This window comes from Metopolophium dirhodum, chromosome 1 (assembly GCF_019925205.1).
Source record: "Metopolophium dirhodum isolate CAU chromosome 1, ASM1992520v1, whole genome shotgun sequence".
In the NCBI taxonomy this organism is placed as follows: domain Eukaryota; kingdom Metazoa; phylum Arthropoda; class Insecta; order Hemiptera; family Aphididae; genus Metopolophium; species Metopolophium dirhodum.
The window spans coordinates 92,372,945-92,391,283 of record NC_083560.1 but is presented as its reverse complement, the minus strand read 5'-3'; the positions used below and the strand labels follow the sequence as shown (position 1 = coordinate 92,391,283).

Below are 18,339 nucleotides of genomic sequence, written 5' to 3'. Positions count from 1 at the left end.
TAAGCTGTATGTCTACGGAGCTGTGTGTCTACGTATTCTATGTATCTACACGGTTTAAACTTTAATTGTATTTTATTCACTTATCTGACCGTTATTATGTATGCTTGAATAATACATTTAATTGTGTTTACGTTAAGCAATATACCAGCTACGTTATTAAGGACCAAACAATACGTCTACAATCACATAATGCAATATTTATTGAATCAAAAACAAAACAAAAAAAAACAGTATATATTAATTGTGCACTTGTGCGTTGGAACGAAGGCCGACTGACATTTCGTGAACGCGAATTTTTAAGTGTACAAACCGCGTATTCACGGGGTTCAAAAGAAATAAACTTAACAAATAGAGCACAAACGGCAATTGAAAAGACGAAACGAAAAGCGATAATAACGACCTACGCTGGCGTCGATTGCGATGGCTATGGACCGATATCGCGTACAAACCACACGGCTTTTAAAAGAAACGAACTATATGTGAAAATGTCTAAAAGTCGAAAAACAGCGTAAAAAGCGTAACATTTTTCGAAAACGTTTAAAAACCGACCGCCGCCGCCGCGGCGAAGGTACGCGATTGGTCGCGCTATAGGGAATCGACGGGATCGGTCCGGCGGACTAGGGAAACGGAGCGGTGTTTAATTTTTTCAACCATGAGATCCTCCATGAATTCCCTATAGATCAGCTGTTTTTCTTGCGATTTTATAGAATAAGAAGATTTTGGCTGTAATGTGCTGCTGCCTACGGTCGTTGCGGCATCGAATACGATTTCCCCCTCCATGATAAACTAAAATTATATTTGTCTATATCGGCGATCAGCGCGCCCGCGCGCGTAATAATTTCCAGGAATATTTTAGATATTATGTAATAATTTAATTTAATTTATTGTATTTTACGTGTTTCCAATACGTAATTGCTGGATAATTCTAAAATTAAAATACACACTGATACTGTTATAATATTAGGTATATAGGTAATCGTACAATACAAATATAAGCACACTTCCTAATTGCTATAATATACCTAGGTACCTACCTACTATGTGCGGGCAATATTCAGCAAATTACTTTTAGTTGGGTCTTGGGTGTTTGTTTATTCAACAGTATTGATTCATCAAAACTTGTCAATTTAATTTTAGTCATTGTTTTTAACTGTTTTAATTAAATTACAAAAAAGTGTTAGTGTTTTAATGTGCGTTTTCGTGTAATTTATTTTGTGTGTTAACGTATTTAAATGTTTGGTTGCAACTGACTAATATTTATAATGTCACCAAAAAAATTACGTTAAAAAAAACGAGCTACTGGAAAGAAAGCAGTTAGTAAGCGTATGAAAAATATTAAACTCAAAAAAACGTAAGTAAAACATTTTAATTAATAATAATCCGTCTTATGACTTATTTCAGTACCAGCTTTAGATACTTGCAGGTAAATAATTATAGTATTGGGATTGGGATCAGGAGATTATTATTTTTGTTATATTTAAATGATTGTTAGATGTAATTATTTTAGTGAACGTCTATTACTACTACCAGCTAATGGATTAGATGACATGCCTGCAAATCCTGCCACGGACAATTTAGATGGAACTCTAGAATCTTCTAATTTTGAGTACCTATACATTATTACATTACAAATACATATAAAATTGTTTCCTGAAAATAATAATTACGTTTTAGTGAGTCAAAATTAACTTTTCACGTCGAAGATACATGTAACGATACATCTTTTATTTGGAGCTCACCGTCAACGTCGAGGTGAATTAACTAATTTATTTAATTTAAATATAAAATGAAATATTTACCAAGACTTATATATCTGATACAAAAACATTTATTTTTTATTTTTTGAGTGAGGCTATAGCTATTTAGATATTTTTTAAATAATTGCCATAAATAAATATGAAAACTACGAACTATTTATTATATATATTATTTAGGATACCTACGTGATACGTTTTAGTGTTTAACGAATAGTTTTGATTTGTCTTGGAACATTTCACATTTTTTAAGTTATTCTAACTTGTTAACAAAAAGTGTAATCTATTAAACTATGTTATATTTAAATAAATTTAGGAGAACAACTTTATTAGATACACCAAATTCTGATCAATCCAGGCCGAAACTTTTAATTGAACTTCCGCAACATAATTTGTCTTGTACTAGTTTGAGTGAAACATTCGATACAGACGAAATCATGGCTCATAATTTAGAAACTGATTATTCAATTTCTAACGATACTACTGTTTCCAAGTATGAAAAGATTAGAAGTTGTTTTCAAAAAATTCTAAAGTACCTATACACATTTCTATGTTAATTTTATTTACAGTTTACTTGAAGGACGTAGAATAGTCGATATTAGCTATGTGTTTGAGCAAATACAAAGTATTCGTCATGACAAATTTGACTGTTCATTCTTAGATATGGTATTCCAGCATGAGTGTCGCAGAGGGTATACATCAGTGTTTACATTTAAATGTAAAATGTGTAATTTTGAATGCACTATATATTCAGAGAGAACAGTACAGTCAAATTCTTTAGGAATAAATAAAGCTATTGTAAATGGCAGTTTAGCTATTGGTAACATATATAATACATTATTTAAATATTTAACTTAAATATTATAATATAACATTGTCCATAACATTGTACCATTCTAAATCATGTAGGAATTGGCCATGCTCAATTAAGCGAACTCTCTGCTGCAATCGAGTTACCAAATATATCATCGACGTCTTATATCAAACATCTTTCGATGCTTGGTGACGATGTAAAAGATTCTGCCTTAGAAGAGATGATAAGGGCAGGTAATGAAGAGCGGCAATTAGCAATAGACAGTAATAATTTAGACACGGATGGTACTCCTATGTGTACTGTAATTGCAGATGGTCAGTGGTCTAAGCGAAGTTACCGGACAAAATATAATGCTTTTTCGGGAGCGGTAATAAACTTTTTATTATGTTATTCTTACTTTTTATTGTTATCAATACGATAACATGATAATTATTTAAAAAAAATATATTGTATTAATCAAATAATTTTTTAAGTATAGGCTGCAATAATTGGTTATAAGACTAAAAAAGTTTTATTTGTGGGTGTACGAAACAAATACTGTTCTGTGTGTCAGAGAGCCCGCACAAAAAAGGAAGAACCATCAAAACACAACTGTTTTTTAAATTGGAGTAAGACATCGACATCAATGGAAGCTGATGGAATCGTAGAAGGGTTTATGAACAGTATAAATATGCATGGGTTAAAATTCAATAAATTAATTGGTAACCAATAACACTTACAATATTTAGATAGTTTAATAGTTTTGCAATTATGTAGTTTTATTATTTATGAAAACATTTTAGGTGACGGTGATAGTAGTGTAACCAAACGGTTAAATGAGACGTTACCTTATGGAAACGACTTCACGATTAAAAAAATTGAATGCAGAAATCACCTTCTGCGTAATTTTGCTACTAAATTAACAGCACTAACAAAAAATATTAGTTACCCGATAGTTATTCGTAACTTCATAAAGTCAAAAATATTACGTTTTCGGTCTGATATAACTAAAGCTATTTCATATCAAAAGAGACGTGATTTGCCGCTCAATCAAAAAGTTGCAGGTTTTTATTGTTATAATTTACAAAAATTACCCTCTTAGTTATTAATTATTATTTAATGAGAATAATGAACTTTTTATTTTTATTTCTATTAGCACTGAAACAGGATATTTCTAATAGTCCGTATCATCGGCTAGGACAACATAATGGATGTGCAAACTACTTTTGTCAAGGAAGCAAAAGTGGTGAGCCTAATTTGGTCCCAGGTGCTGAAGAGAGTGGTTTAATGGGAGAAATTAGAAAAACTGTGTATCGCTTATCAAACAATGCAGAAAGTTTAATTGAAGACGTTGATAATAACCCTTGTGAACAATTAAACAGTTTGATTAACAAGTATATCGGTGGGAAGCGAATTAACTTTACACAAAGTCATAATTATCAAACACGAATAGAAGCTGCAGTTGTAGCTTTCAATTCAAAAAACTATTTACGTACGATACAAAAAAAAATTACAACTAAAAGTCCAGGTAAGATTAATAATTATTAAATAAAATTATATTATTATTTATTAGATTCTGATCGGAGCAATGAAAATGTATTGATACAATGGTCTATATGACCTGTGTTTTTTTATTATTATTTATGAAAGTATCATTAATAGGTGGTTGCTTTCTACAAAATACTTCATGTTTTACGTCCAAGTAATTGTAAACTTTTTATTTTTCACTCTATGTTGAATTAGAATTTTCTATAAACCCTACAATTTTTAAAATATTTTAAATCATGTTGAACTATTTATAGGCATATGACATTTTCAATTTTCATTAGTTTTTTTTTAATTTATAGCGATAAAAAAATACCTATTTGATTGGTCGAAAAACTCGAAAATGTAATAAAGGTTCATTATAAGTTTTTGTCTGTGGAAATTATAAAAAAAGTTGAGATCATTCATAGATTTTTTATGAGAGTTTGAAGTTTAAATTTTTACATCATTGGATATTCACCCGATTTCTCTTCTAGCGATTTTCCTATTTTGTTGTAATTCAAAAACGAATAATTTTAGGTACTTGAAATGTACACCAATAATATATAAACACTGTTTTTTGTGACAAAGACCAACTAGAATATTTGACGAGAGAACAAAACCACAGTCAAAAATGGTTTAGTGAGCGAAAGAAGAGACTTACAGCTTCAAAATTTGGCGATGTATGCAGAATGAGAATAAACACAAGCTGCAAGGTCAAAGTTCATAACATGTTATACAAGTCATCGATAACAAGTAAAGAAATGACACACGGCGTTGAAAATGAATCTTTGGCGAGAACACGGTTTCAGGATTTGACAGGAATGACCGTAAAATTATGTGGACTTTTTACGGACAATGAATACCCATATCTAGCTGCAAGTCCAGGTAAAATACATTATTTTATATTACATTTTTATTAAAATTTAAATACCCAGAGAATTCTTTGGCCAAGTAGACATAGGTATTCCTTTAATAATTTAACTATTATTTTAAATAAAATTTTGAACATTTTTAGACGGATTAATTGGTGACAACGCGATTGTTGAAATTAAATGTCCGTATACGGCGAGAGACACAAATAATGCAAAAGAAGCAATTGAAAGTAAACTTGTAAGTAATACATGTTATGAAAATAATTATATTTTAAATACATTTTTATTTTTATTAGTTATAAATTATAACATATTTTTTACATATTTGTTACACCTGCAGTTGCAATACTGTATTATAAATAAAGACGGAACCATTAAATTAAAAAAAGAGCATCCGTACTTTTATCAAATAATTGGTCAGTTACGGATAACCGGGAGGAATATTTGTTTTTTTGTAGTTCATACAAACAACTGGACACATATAGAAAAAATTATTTATGATTGTCAATTTTGGGAAACTGAAATGGTTAATAAACTTAAAAAGTAAGAATTATATAAGATAATTTAAACTTTAAAGTGTTAATTTTCTATCGATTGATCCCTATTATATTGATGTGTGTTTTTTAGGTTTTATTTGGAATGTATTTTGCCAGAAATAGTTGACCCATTGTACGGAAGGCGGTTACAAATAGCAGACATACGAGAACCACTCCATATATTAAAAGCACAGGAAGAAAAAAATAAAACAAAACGTTATTCGTTAAAAATTAAATAATTAATTGAACCTATAAGTTACCTAAATACCTAACAATATTAAATTATATTATTTTATTATATTATGAAACATACATTTCGAATAATAACCCTCTACAACTACTACACATTATAATAAAATATATTTTTGGATGCTCGCGTGAATCCTTTGTTTGCAATTCGTAAATCGTGGGTATAAAAGGATTTAAGCGGCATCATTATTTAGTGACATTAAATAAGATAAATACCAGGTAGAAAGGATTTTATAAATAATAGATCTGTATGATACATGCTTACACAAAAATGGTCATATAAAAAGTATATGTGGTAACAGGAACACGTCATACAAAATTATAACGTAAAATATACGGAAATTCGCAATACATATTATTTTTGCTTACAAGAAACCCAACATTTATTTATTTGGGTAATATTAGTTTAGGTTGTTGTTATAAATTAAATAAGTATTAATTACTATGTTATATACCTTTTTGTATTAAGTAATAGTATCTAATAATGCAATAAATACAAATTGCATAGGTACCTACGCGCGGATATTATAAAACATTACAGCGGCATTAAAACGTATATGAATTTCACGCAATCAGTCACAGACGAAGGTTCAGACAATAATAAACATCGCTTTCGAATAAGTAAAATCGTCTGCCGGCCGCCGCCTTCGAGTAGTGGGCGTGGTTAAAACGTCGCGTACTTGCGGATCGCGAAAACACTTAACAGCGCGTTCTCTCGGCCGTTCTATACGTTTCACTTTATGTGTAGCGTCCTCTTAAATCTATTCTGTAACATGGATGACCTCAGCCATGTTTTAATCCTTCTCATTGCAGAAAAACTACGTTTCCACGTTGACGAATTTATAGGAAGAGTAAGTGCAACTTGCATAAGCTTATACATGTTAGGGTATATTGTTTTGGAAAGTAAATATGACTGAAAACCCGGGCCTAAATTGTTAAATTTCTTTCAACAACTGTATTTTTAATCATTTACTATTTACAGATGAACATGTACCAGACATTACTCAAATGTTGATGAATATTGGTCATATCTTAAAAATGGTATACATCACAGTTTAAATTATATTTATTTTAAATACATTTTGTTTATTAAGCTCTTTTATCAGTTGTAGGACAGATAAATAAACTAAAAAAGAACAATGAAACATTAAAAGTTGACCTTGCCAAAAACCAAGAATATCTTATTGATTAAATCAGTATGGTAAATAACAAAGAATAAAATCTAATTTTAAAATACCAGTAAGTTTAATTATCAAATAGGCTCAAGTACTTCGCAGAAATGGGAAATCATTTGATTCCAAGCGAACTACATATCAAAAACTTAAGATATTTATGGACAATAGAGTTGCTGAACATTTGAATGACAATGGCAAAAGAGGCATAAAGTTAGCATTTGTTAAAAGGACTTATACACTATTTTAATAGGTAAGTTCATTTATATTATTAAAACAATACTATACTGATTAAAGGATTGATCAATCTAAACTATCAAAACTATAAAACCTATTCAACTTATACATTTTTCATCTCTATATATAGTTCTGTTATAGATAGTGTGAAACACTTATTTCCAGTGTTGGGGAGTAACTTAACTTAAGTTACAAGTTACTGTAACGAAATTACTTTTTAAGTAATTTTATGGTAATTTAATTACATTTTATTTATAAGTAATTTAAATGTAATTTAAGTTACTTTTTTGTAGTAATTATTACTAAATTACGTTATTTTTTTTTTTTGGTTTAATATTGATAATGAGTGTAAATATTAAAATATATCATATACCTAATTATTATAATTTATAAGTAGAGTTTTCTGAACTTGTGATACTAAAATACTTTTGTTATTATAGCTATTGACTATTTGACGATAAAGTGTTATTTTTAGAATGGAATTGTTATCTTTACTCTGTTGTGTCACCTCTGTTTACTGCCAACTAGCTATTCTATTTAAATACAATTTTAATCAATTATGCTAAACAAGTAATTAATAATGAGAAAATCTTAATATTTTAATATTTTTATGTGTGAATGCAGAATTGCCATGTAAACATATGTATCAATTCTCATAACGATTTCTTACAACAAAATTAACTAGAAAATTACTGTTGGTAGTTAAAATTGTGTAATTTTTTCAATGTGTATTTCTTTCTGAAAAAAATCGTCATTTTGGACAAACCCTTAAAATTTGGGTTAACGATTGTCGATTAGTGACTTTTGTTTTAACTGTTACGTACTTTAGCTACTGTTTCTCATCCAAAGTTTAAGTTCTAAGGTATGTCAGTAATGGAAAAAGAAGAAGCCACTGACATCCTTCAAAGTGAAATAGAATATTTCAAACCTGTTAATGATAATACTTTAGAGCAAAATCAACTTGAGGAAGTCAATGATAAAATTATTTTTGATGAAGATATAGAACAAAAGCATTCTAATGCTGAACTTGAACGTTTTTTATTTATTCCTTTTAATGGTGATTTAAGTGTTTTAAAAAACATGCCAATAATGAGATTAATTTTTTTTTAAATATAATACTGCTTTACTCTCAAGAGCTTCTGTTGAACGTTTGTTTAGCATAGCAGGAGATATATGCACTAAAAAGCGATATAAAATTAATGACTGTAATTTTGAAAACGCATTGTTGTTTAAAATAAATTTGAAAAATAAAGATTAATATTTAATGTGTAGCAAAATTAGTATTAATTGTTAGTAATTTCATATTGTTGATTGTTATTATTTAGTTTGTGTATTGTCATATAGACAAAATAGTTATTAAGCTCCAGTGATATTAAAAAAAAAGTAACTTGCATTGTAATTGAATTCATTTTTAAACTCAAAAGTAATACAACTTGACAAATCGAAAAAGAAGTAACTTAAAAATAATTTAGTTACAATTTTGATAAGTAATTAGTAGTGTAATTTAAATACCCAAAATAAGTAACTTCCCAACACTGCTTATTTCCTGATGAATCTGTACCACTCATAAAAAACCAAATTAGTGATTGGTTAAAACAAGCACCGAGGGAAAGTGATAACTTATAATGTTTTTTTTTCGTTTAAATATAATATCTATATATGGAATGAGTTTTTAAAGTTTCTCATTTTAATACATTTACTGTATCGCAATACACAGTGAGATACTTAATAAGTAAAAATGTATTTATTTAAAAGTATCCTTTCTGTTTTAATATCTATGTGTATCAGACATGATATAGGTACTGTATAAACTATAAAATATATTATAGACAACATTAATATAATATTGATTACATGATTTCAGATTTAGTTAAGGTAATATACATTTTGTATCTAAACCAGTTTTATATGAAAAATTAAACTATTCTTAAACTAAATATGAACGTATAATATACGTAGGTTTTTATTTAAAGTATACGTATATTATACGTATTATACGGATGTTTAGATACTGGGTATTAGAATCATGGTCGTGAAGATTAGGCCCACCCAATTTCTCTCAAACCAATCTAACCTATATCAACATTTAGCAAATAATTAGCAAGTTAGGTTTTAAAATTTACAAGTCAATATTTTTAAGTACGGAACAAAAATATAAAAAGGTGGGCCAATTTCACGTAGCCCACCTACGAGCGTAAAGTTGGCACCCCGACTTTGTTGTAACGTCTTCAAATTGTTCCATCTTTTTAAAAATTAATTGTAACAGTTTAATTGGATAAAAAATTAATGTAATTTAAACAAAAAAATCTAGATAAAATTAAAAAAGCTATTTTCCATAAAATACTAATTTGGATAAAAAAAGCCTTAAATTTTTCATGAAATATAGATTTTAGGTTTTTTTATTCAATTTAGATTTCTTATCCAAATTAGTATTTTATGATACAAGTTTTTTAATTCTATCTGGATTTTTTAGATAACATTATTTACTAGAATTTGCTTAAATAAAAGTTATACTACAAAAATCAACAATTGTAAATTATAAAGAATTAGTGGTCTTGCCATTAAGACTATTACATAAAAAAATAGCAATGATGTTCATTATTAAACAACTCAAAATAATATAATGGTAATAGTCATAAAAGAGAAGTTAGAAAATATAATTTTTCAGTTAAATCATGCGTTGTACCTAGGACCGACTTATAATAATTATACTTATAATAATTCTATGCTTCTGGATTTTAAAAGAAATATTATTACTAGTGAAAAAATTAATGTTATAGGATTATTATATAAATATATATTTTTAGAATTGAATAATAATGTGTTTTAGTATTATAATATCTTTGTCGTAAATTATTGAACTACTATTTATATATATAACATTGTATTTGATTGCTTAAATGTTGTATCATCTTAATCTATTGTTTACTTATGTTAAAACTTTGTTTTTTTTTATTATTATTAAATATTTAAAAGTAAACTTGTTCCTTAATCTTCCTTTCAATAGTACTATGCAAATAAATAATTAATATACTTTATATTATAAGAAATTACCTAAATGTATTATTTTATCTGTAAATGTCATAACTTCCTTGCCACATGTCTCGGTAGTTGATAGGTTCCTTTGGTTTTATTTGGCAAAAAAAGTAAACAACTGTTGCATAAAATCCATTTTAACAGTGGATAGTATAAAGTTGATAGAAGTGTTTAGGTGCATATTGAAATGTACCATCTGGAAATAGTTCTGAACAATTCATCATAAACTGCAAATTGTCTTTAATTGTAAGGCAAACTAAATTTTCTTCAAACAACATACAACAATATTGTCATTTTTAATATTATCCAACTGACTTATGGCATCATTTAAATAACTCGGAAATAGTGGATACTATTGTCTTCTTTTATCGTGCATAGCTTTTTGAACTGAAATAATGTTGATTTTGAAATTACATCTTACATTATTCATTAGTTCTTTTCTAAAATAATTTCGATGGGTTGCGTTGAAATTCCATCTTCTGATTGTCTTTTACAATTTTCCCGCAATATTTGACGTCTATTTTCACATCAGATCGATGTTCATGCTTATGATCTTAATAATAATAATAATAATAATACTTACAACTGAAGTTATATGATCGTTAGTAACTTTGCTTGAATAACACGTTTTTACTGTACGAAATATTTTTGCATTCCATCAATGCGTGTTCTTACATGCCTATATTTATTCTTATTTAAAAGAACTAACGGTTCTCTTTTTTCGGATTGTATAAGTCTTATCTTATTTTCCATATTACTACACATTAACACATTACACACGAGAGACGATCAATGACGAACTGAAAGCCATAAAATACCCTATATATCGGAAATAACGAGATTTCGTTATGTCTGACAGATATATTTGCCATCATTATATATCATTAACAATAGGCGTAGGTAATAAAAGCTTAATAATTGTGAAAAAAAGCAAAGTACCTATTTATAAATTATTTTTAATGTAGTCATGTGGTATATACTAGTATGAAAATTGGCAACAACGCTTAATAGTCCGTACGCAATCGAGTAGTTAAAAATCAGAAAAGAGCTTGATAAATCAGTTCATGGAGCAGATGTTGGATAGGTTGGAGGGGTTGGAAACAACAGTCGACAAGTTTTGGACACCCGAAAATAACCTCCAGAGTGAGGAGTTTTCCGGTGAAAACGGTCGAACCTCCAGGAAAACACCGGAGAAATCGCCAAAGCCACCCGAGAAAATCCATTAAAAACGACGTTCCGGTAAAGTAACCACAGTTCATGACGATGGACCGGGTAAATGGTTCGGTGATGGAAATGTGTTCCGACCAGCTGGACAACAGGTCAGGAAAATCATTAAGGATCGAAAATGTTCCGGACAAAATTGAAAATCTCACCGAGGTGAGTTATTTTTCCTATTAAAATGTCGCGGACAGCATTTCAAGTGATGCGGAAAAAGATGAGTTAACACAGGAGTTGTCAATTTCGTCCGGTCACATCCGAAGATTTTTCCGAAGAGTGTATTCCTTATCCACGGGAAAAGTGCAAGAGATACGGACTCAGTATCTCAGATACAGTTTGAGTTGAGAGAACGCTTCTCGGATCTGCGGACCAGAGTGTAACGCTATGTCCTACGTGAACGCGTAGGTGAATTCTATCACCTATACCCACAGTTGCGAAAAAAAGAAAATTTCTAGGAGAAAACTGTTGAATGAATTTGGCGAAGGCAGCAGTATAACTCAAAATTACTTTAGTTCATCCGATGATACGGAATTTTCAAAACTGTGTGATGACAATAGTGATGATGATATTGATGATGGAGGAGAAACATGCTTGATATGTGAAGAGAGGGGAAAGAATGAGATTTGGTACAGGTGTACAATTTGTGGTTTTTGGATTCACTCAGAGTGCAGTGGTGTAGTAAAAGACTATGAGTGTGACATATGCGTTAGTAAATTGAGAAAAGAGGCGTTCTTAAAAAAAAATAATCATATAAATATGATTCCTATATATTTTTGTTTATTTAAAAGTAGGGATATTTATAAACTATAAGACTTATGTGATTAGAGAAACTGATTCACTAGGTATAAATTAAACAGAGATATTGTTAATTTTTTTTTTTTACCAAATATTTGGTTCCTATTAAATATTTATGTATTTTATTCAAAATTGTACTTAAGTTTTAAGCAGATAATTAATAATTTTTAAAATAACATTGAGAATAGGTAATGTTTGTAATTTGAGAGACTGACATCTATAAGCTACTCAGTGGCGTACTTAGACCTGAACTTGGGGGGGGGGGGGGTTAATTTTTTTAATTAACATATTAGATGACGTGACACCTGAACATAACAAAACATATCGTACATTTTAATAGATTACTAATTTTTATTCGTGATATTATTTTTCATTGACATGTGATAATTAATAAATATGTAATTACTACTTAACCATATGTATAAAAAAAAAAAATGATAAATTATTTAATAATAATAATAAAAAAAAAATAATTTAGATACTTATATTTTTTAGAACATCAATTTTCTATTTTTTTCTGAAAAAATATCGACCACTTCACTACTTTTTATTGGTATTTCTCTGTGAATACTTAGATGAGCCAATCCATTTAGACGATTTACTCCCGTGGAATTCCTCAAGTATGATTTCAAACGTTTTAACGTTGAAAAGCTCCATTCAACGCTGGTAACTGTGACGGGCAACGTAGCGCCAATTTTTAAATATTGGTATACTTTAGGAAACAGTAACTCATCACAACAATTTATGGCATCTATAAAAGTACAAGGGAGTTTATCTTCTGCAGCGGCTATCCATCTTTGTTTCCAAAATAGAACTTCTTTGTTCACAATATTGTCACATAAGCTTATTACGACTGGTCACTGTTTTTCAGTGTTGGGAATAGATAACTAATAATTTATCTAGATAAAGATAAAGATAATTATACTAAATTTTATCTAGATAAAGATAAAAATTAGTACTATTTAGCTTACATTTAAATAATAAAATAATAATACATTATTGTCTTTTTTTAAACAAATTTCAAACATTTTAAAAACAAATATAAAATATAAAAAGTTTTTTTTTAAATAAACTTCATAGGTATGTGAGTTATACAAGTAACAAGTAATTCTCTTACTGAATAAAACAAAAAAACTGACATTTGAAAGAAATAAAATTAATTATGTTAATATAATTATATAAACAGTGCATTATTCAAACCATATTTGATCTTTTTTTTTTTTTTTTTTCCGTTTGAACCGACAGCAGAGGAGGATCTGTGTGAACACTACTACTCCTAACCATATTTGATCTACAACATAATATCATGTCAAACACTTTATCACCTAATCTATTACGCCTAAGTGTTAGGACTTGAATTGCTTTACTAAACAATCTCTCGACTGGTGCTGAGGATGGAATCGTGGTATTGTATTTTAGGAATACCTTTTTAATGATAGGGTATTCATTTAAAACGTCTAATTCTTTTTTATTAGAACTTAGGAAAGATATAACCTGTAAATTTGCATAATTCAATCTTTTTGCTTCTGAAGCAGTTGTATTATCATCAATTTTCTTTTCTGTACTACAGATATTCCCATAAAATTCATTGTCACTACTATCAGAATCTATTTCTACAACAACAGACTTCATAAATTGTTCAGAAGTGGCAGCTACAACACTACACTCGTTTAAAAATAGTGTTTTACAAATATTCATAAACCTAACTGGTACCCAACTGAGCTTAAATTTAGGATGACTTATGGACGAAATAATGAAACTTTTACTTTCCGGACTACTTAAATCAAATAAATAACTAAATCTAGTTTCTATGGCTTTTATAATTGTAAGACTTAATGGCTTCCAATGTTTTTGATTTTGAAATGCTATTAATAATCTCCTTAGTACTAAAATAGTTGGTGGTACATAGCCCAAAAAACTCCTATTTTCCCCTTGTAATTTGTCCAACGATATAGCTAAGGGTTCCATGGTTTTGCAATGTTCTTCTAAAAATACCCATTCATTTAATTTTAATTTAGTCAAATGTAAATCATCAAATAATTTGTGATTTGTGTTTTAAGATTTTCAGTGATGCATCATACAAAGAATTCCAGCGCGTTATAACTGGTACCGGAAATTTACAACCACACATTTCAATTAATACTTTATCTAAAGCAACAGTGCTTCTACTGACTAAATTCCAAAAACTATGCAATTTTTTAAAAGTTGATTCAGAAAGTTGTAAATAGTTAGTATCTGTGATTTTAGCAATATCTGTGGTTGCAATCAAATTTAATGTGTGTGCACAACATTTTAAATGTTGTGGTAAATAAAAATAATGATCTGTATCATGTAAATCAAGTTGCTCTTGCTCCAAATTAATAAAAAGTTTCTCTACATCCATTATTTCCATACTATCTATTTCTAAATCAGAATTATCAGAATCTGAACTATTTTCATTTGAGTCACCAACTTCTGAAGTTGACTGAACTGATGAGCCTATTGAAAATGTTCTAAAACTCTTTCCAAAGTTACTAGCGTTGTCAGTCACTGTATGAGTAATTTTCGAATAATGGATTCCATAATTTTGTGTTATTTCTGTCATGACTTCAGCTATATTTAAGTAGTTGTGACTTCCTTTGATTCGTTTACAGCCTAAGACATACGATTTTCGTTGATATGTCTCAGAATCAATCAAATGACAAGTCATTCCTAAAAATAACAACATTAATTAATTCATTTCTATCTAAATTAATAAGTTTAAATTATAGTATAAAATATTATTGTTGAAAACTGACAGATAAGTGATAACAAGTAATTTCATGAAAAATAACTGATCATAAATTACAATTATTTAAAAAATATTGTAGGTTTAATAAATTAATAATTTATTAGGTAGGTATCCGGTGTGCAATTGAGTGACTTAAACTACTAAGTGATATTCTGTTTAGATCTCAAATTTGACTTCCCCGGTTTATGTCTATTAGCTATCCCGTGGATATTACTAAAATCCCATCTCAAAAAAGACTTCCCTGCGTAGGCTTATTAAAATTTAAATTGTAATGTAAAAGTATGAATCTCTATGTGAAGTTGTATAAAGGTCTCAAAATTGACTACACATTTAAATTATATTTATCATCGCACGGAGTTCACTAAAATCGTATTACAATAAGGACTTCCGTGCGTTGTGAAATTTGTAATTCCTATGTGATTTATATGTATAAATCTGTTGTTTTATTTCTCGAAAGTCCCGATGTAACTATGAATGATGCAAGCTGAGATTGAAATGTTATAGGAGTATTAGTACTTTGAATTGTATTGATTTAATTAAATTCTAGAGAAGATTCATTCTGCTCAAATTCAGGTAAATTCCCAGATGGAATACCAGTAGAATTGTCATTACTGTTATTAGAAAATGAATGGTTACAAATAATAGCAACATTAACATTTTGTGAAATAATATCACAAATATCAGTTCTAGGTGATTCTTGTGTTGTCTTTGTTATATTACTAGATTGGGGTATTATACAAATATTTTTCTGCTTTTCCCTGAGTTTTTTTGATTTTTTGGATAAGCAGCAACTAGGCTTAAAAGCATACTTTGGCATTTTTCGTTGATCTATGAACAAATTTTTTAAAAATTCAGAAAAAAATTATACAAATATTGTAATTTTGGAAAATTAGAGAAGTAGGTTCAATCATAATTTATAAGCGTCGTAAAAATTATTGAATTAACAAAAGAAACTTAATTACTATCAATGTAAAATAAATAACATAAAATATATTAGGCTAGGTTCCTATATCTACTCCTATAGCGCATATATGCGAACAAAATATAATAATATATACTAGTTCTAGTACTATATATTTATACCTATAGGTAGATGTATAATTTCTTACTAAATAATACTAAATACTAATTTTATATGTTCTAGATAAACTAAAAAGTCAACCCTAATTTAATGATGAAAGTAATGTGAACATTGTGAAACATCAAATATTATTATGTATCTACAATTTTGAAATAATATTAGGCTTAAGGGGGCTGGAGCAGGTACAAATTATCACGTAAAACAGGCCAAAAGCTAGACAAAACTGTGGGACTTGGGTTTGACGGATTTTAATTTTGAAAACCAATTGAAAATCTTCAACAACTCTTCTAAAGCATGGCCGTGGAAATTTATCATTATTACAAAAAATAATGGCGTACTTAAATATATAAAATACAAAAATTCTTATTTTTTTAAATTGTCAATATTTTATCGAAGAATTTTTATTAAGAAAATCCCCTCGACCATTCCCTTACTGACATAATGACTAATTAATATCCATTTTCAAAATAAAAATCCGTCTAATCCAACTCCCACAATTTTGTCTAGCTTTTTGGCATTTTTGTCATTTAAATAGTGTGGTGTTTATTTGACAAAATCTATAGCATTGACATGTGCCTGCGAGTGCGGAAATGTATCGGCTCGGCGAATTTGGCGATAGGTACTAATTGAAAATAAACTGCCATCATATTCCTGGAATATAATGTAAGATAAGAAAACGTGCGCCGGCGGCAGCGGCGGTGGGCACAATATAATAATAATTAATATTGTCTGGCTCAACTGTTTCGGTCCGCCACCGGTCGTTGGTACTTATTATTCTACGGGGAGTAAAAGTAATATTCTAATTTTGATTTTCGAATTTCGAATTTCGATTAGTCAGACGTCTGCTGTTGTTTGAAACTAATGCGCAGTCCTTATAGTGAGAGATTTTTTTTGTGAAATAAATATTTGACATCTTCGATACTATAGACAGTAAAAAAGACTGGCGTTATGGAAAAAAAAATAAAACTCTTTTATCCAAAAGAAAGAAGAACAAAGGAAATATTAACTCCCTAAATAGATTTAAAAAAGTAAGTATAAAATATATTACAAATCTATTGTATTAATTAACTATTGGATGATATTATAATCATACTGAAAATTCTAAATATTAATTCAAAATATATGGTGATATTTGTATTTGGATTTTATATTTGAGTAATTAAATATTGATATAACTCCTGAGATGATGAACATGCTCTAATAATATTAGTTAATTCAGTTTTAGTATGTATTGATTTTACTATGTTGTGTGTTTTTTTTTTATAAATGAAAATACAATTTTATTCGTTGGGTAAAAAAGCTTCAAATTTTGATACAAGACTTCTAATATATTGTCACAATAGTAGTTAAAAAATATTAAAAATACATAGTCATAATTTTTTTTAATAAGTATTGAAAGGTCGAATTTTGACAAAATACGTAAAAATCACGAAAATTTGCAATTTATTTTTAGTTAGAAATTCATAAAAATTTTTCTTTTAAATCTAAGGTTTGAAAATTCTATACGAAATTCTTCATGAGTTTGTCTACTTAGAGTATAGAAAATGTCAGTATAAACAGTCAGGGAAAATTGCATGTAACTACGATAATTTTTTAGTCTTACACCGACACCCAAAATCGATTTTTCGTAAAAATTACCGTTTTTCCTTATTTTATTATTTATTTTTTCTGGCGCTTTTGAAAACTACTGGAAAATTGAGATATTGACCTCTCAAATGCACCAATTATTACTTTAGGACATGTTTTACCTATTTCTCGTATCATGACTAAACAATTGACCTCATTGAATATAAGTACTACCTACATAGTAGTATAAAGTAGGTAGGTACTACGTACGTAATATAAATTTTCATTACAGTGCAATGCAAATGTAATTTAATTTGTAACTAATTTTTTTATTTAAACATTTTTTTGCACAGTATATAACAAATATAACTTCGTTTTTAATAATAATTTAAATTTATTTAATAATGAATTTTTTGAAAGGCTTTTTTTTTATACTTTTACCGCATTTTTTAGAGTTTTTAGGTCATAAACGCATTTTTTTTAAAGAGATTTTTTTTATATTTTTAGAGCATTTAAATCTGAGCCCTATTTATTTCTTATACAGACATAGCCTAATAGTAAAATAAATAGGTAAAAATTGGTAATACAAATTGGCCGACAAACCGTCTTCGACCAGAATTGTTTTAATATACAATGATATTATATCATTGAATTAAAATTGAATACCTTTCACTAAAATAACTAACTTATAACCTACTGTACAGCAGAACTATAGCCACGTATCGACATTTTT

General features: G+C 28.5%; 2 protein-coding genes across 2 annotated transcripts; both read left to right on the top strand.

Moving 5' to 3' along the window:
* Nucleotides 1-4,163: 4,163 nt before the first annotated feature.
* Nucleotides 4,164-7,777, top strand: LOC132945685 (uncharacterized). The gene is made up of 8 exons (XM_061015451.1): nt 4,164-4,170; nt 4,663-4,959; nt 5,090-5,184; nt 5,287-5,489; nt 5,574-5,698; nt 6,714-6,772; nt 6,992-7,116; nt 7,765-7,777. Exons 1-8 carry the CDS (start codon nt 4,164-4,166, stop codon nt 7,775-7,777), a joined length of 924 nt encoding a protein of 307 aa, XP_060871434.1.
* Nucleotides 7,778-11,439: 3,662 nt separating this feature from the next.
* Nucleotides 11,440-12,228, top strand: LOC132945678 (uncharacterized). The gene is made up of 3 exons (XM_061015445.1): nt 11,440-11,553; nt 11,800-12,099; nt 12,220-12,228. The coding sequence occupies exons 1-3, from the start codon at nt 11,440-11,442 to the stop codon at nt 12,226-12,228; spliced, it is 423 nt and encodes a 140-aa protein (XP_060871428.1).
* Nucleotides 12,229-18,339: the final 6,111 nt, after the last annotated feature.

Bases quoted from the DNA above. Each gene is read 5' to 3' on its own strand.
- LOC132945685 (XM_061015451.1), top strand. The intron at 5,185-5,286 runs GTAAGTAATACA...TTACACCTGCAG, and splicing joins AAGCAATTGAAAGTAAACTT to TTGCAATACTGTATTATAAA. The intron at 5,699-6,713 runs GTTATTCGTTAA...TACTATTTACAG, and splicing joins AGAAAAAAATAAAACAAAAC to ATGAACATGTACCAGACATT.
- LOC132945678 (XM_061015445.1), top strand. From the start codon at position 11,440: ATGGACCGGGTAAATGGTTCGGTGATGGAAATGTGTTCCGACCAGCTG. The intron at 11,554-11,799 runs GTGAGTTATTTT...GTGAACGCGTAG, and splicing joins AAATTGAAAATCTCACCGAG to GTGAATTCTATCACCTATAC.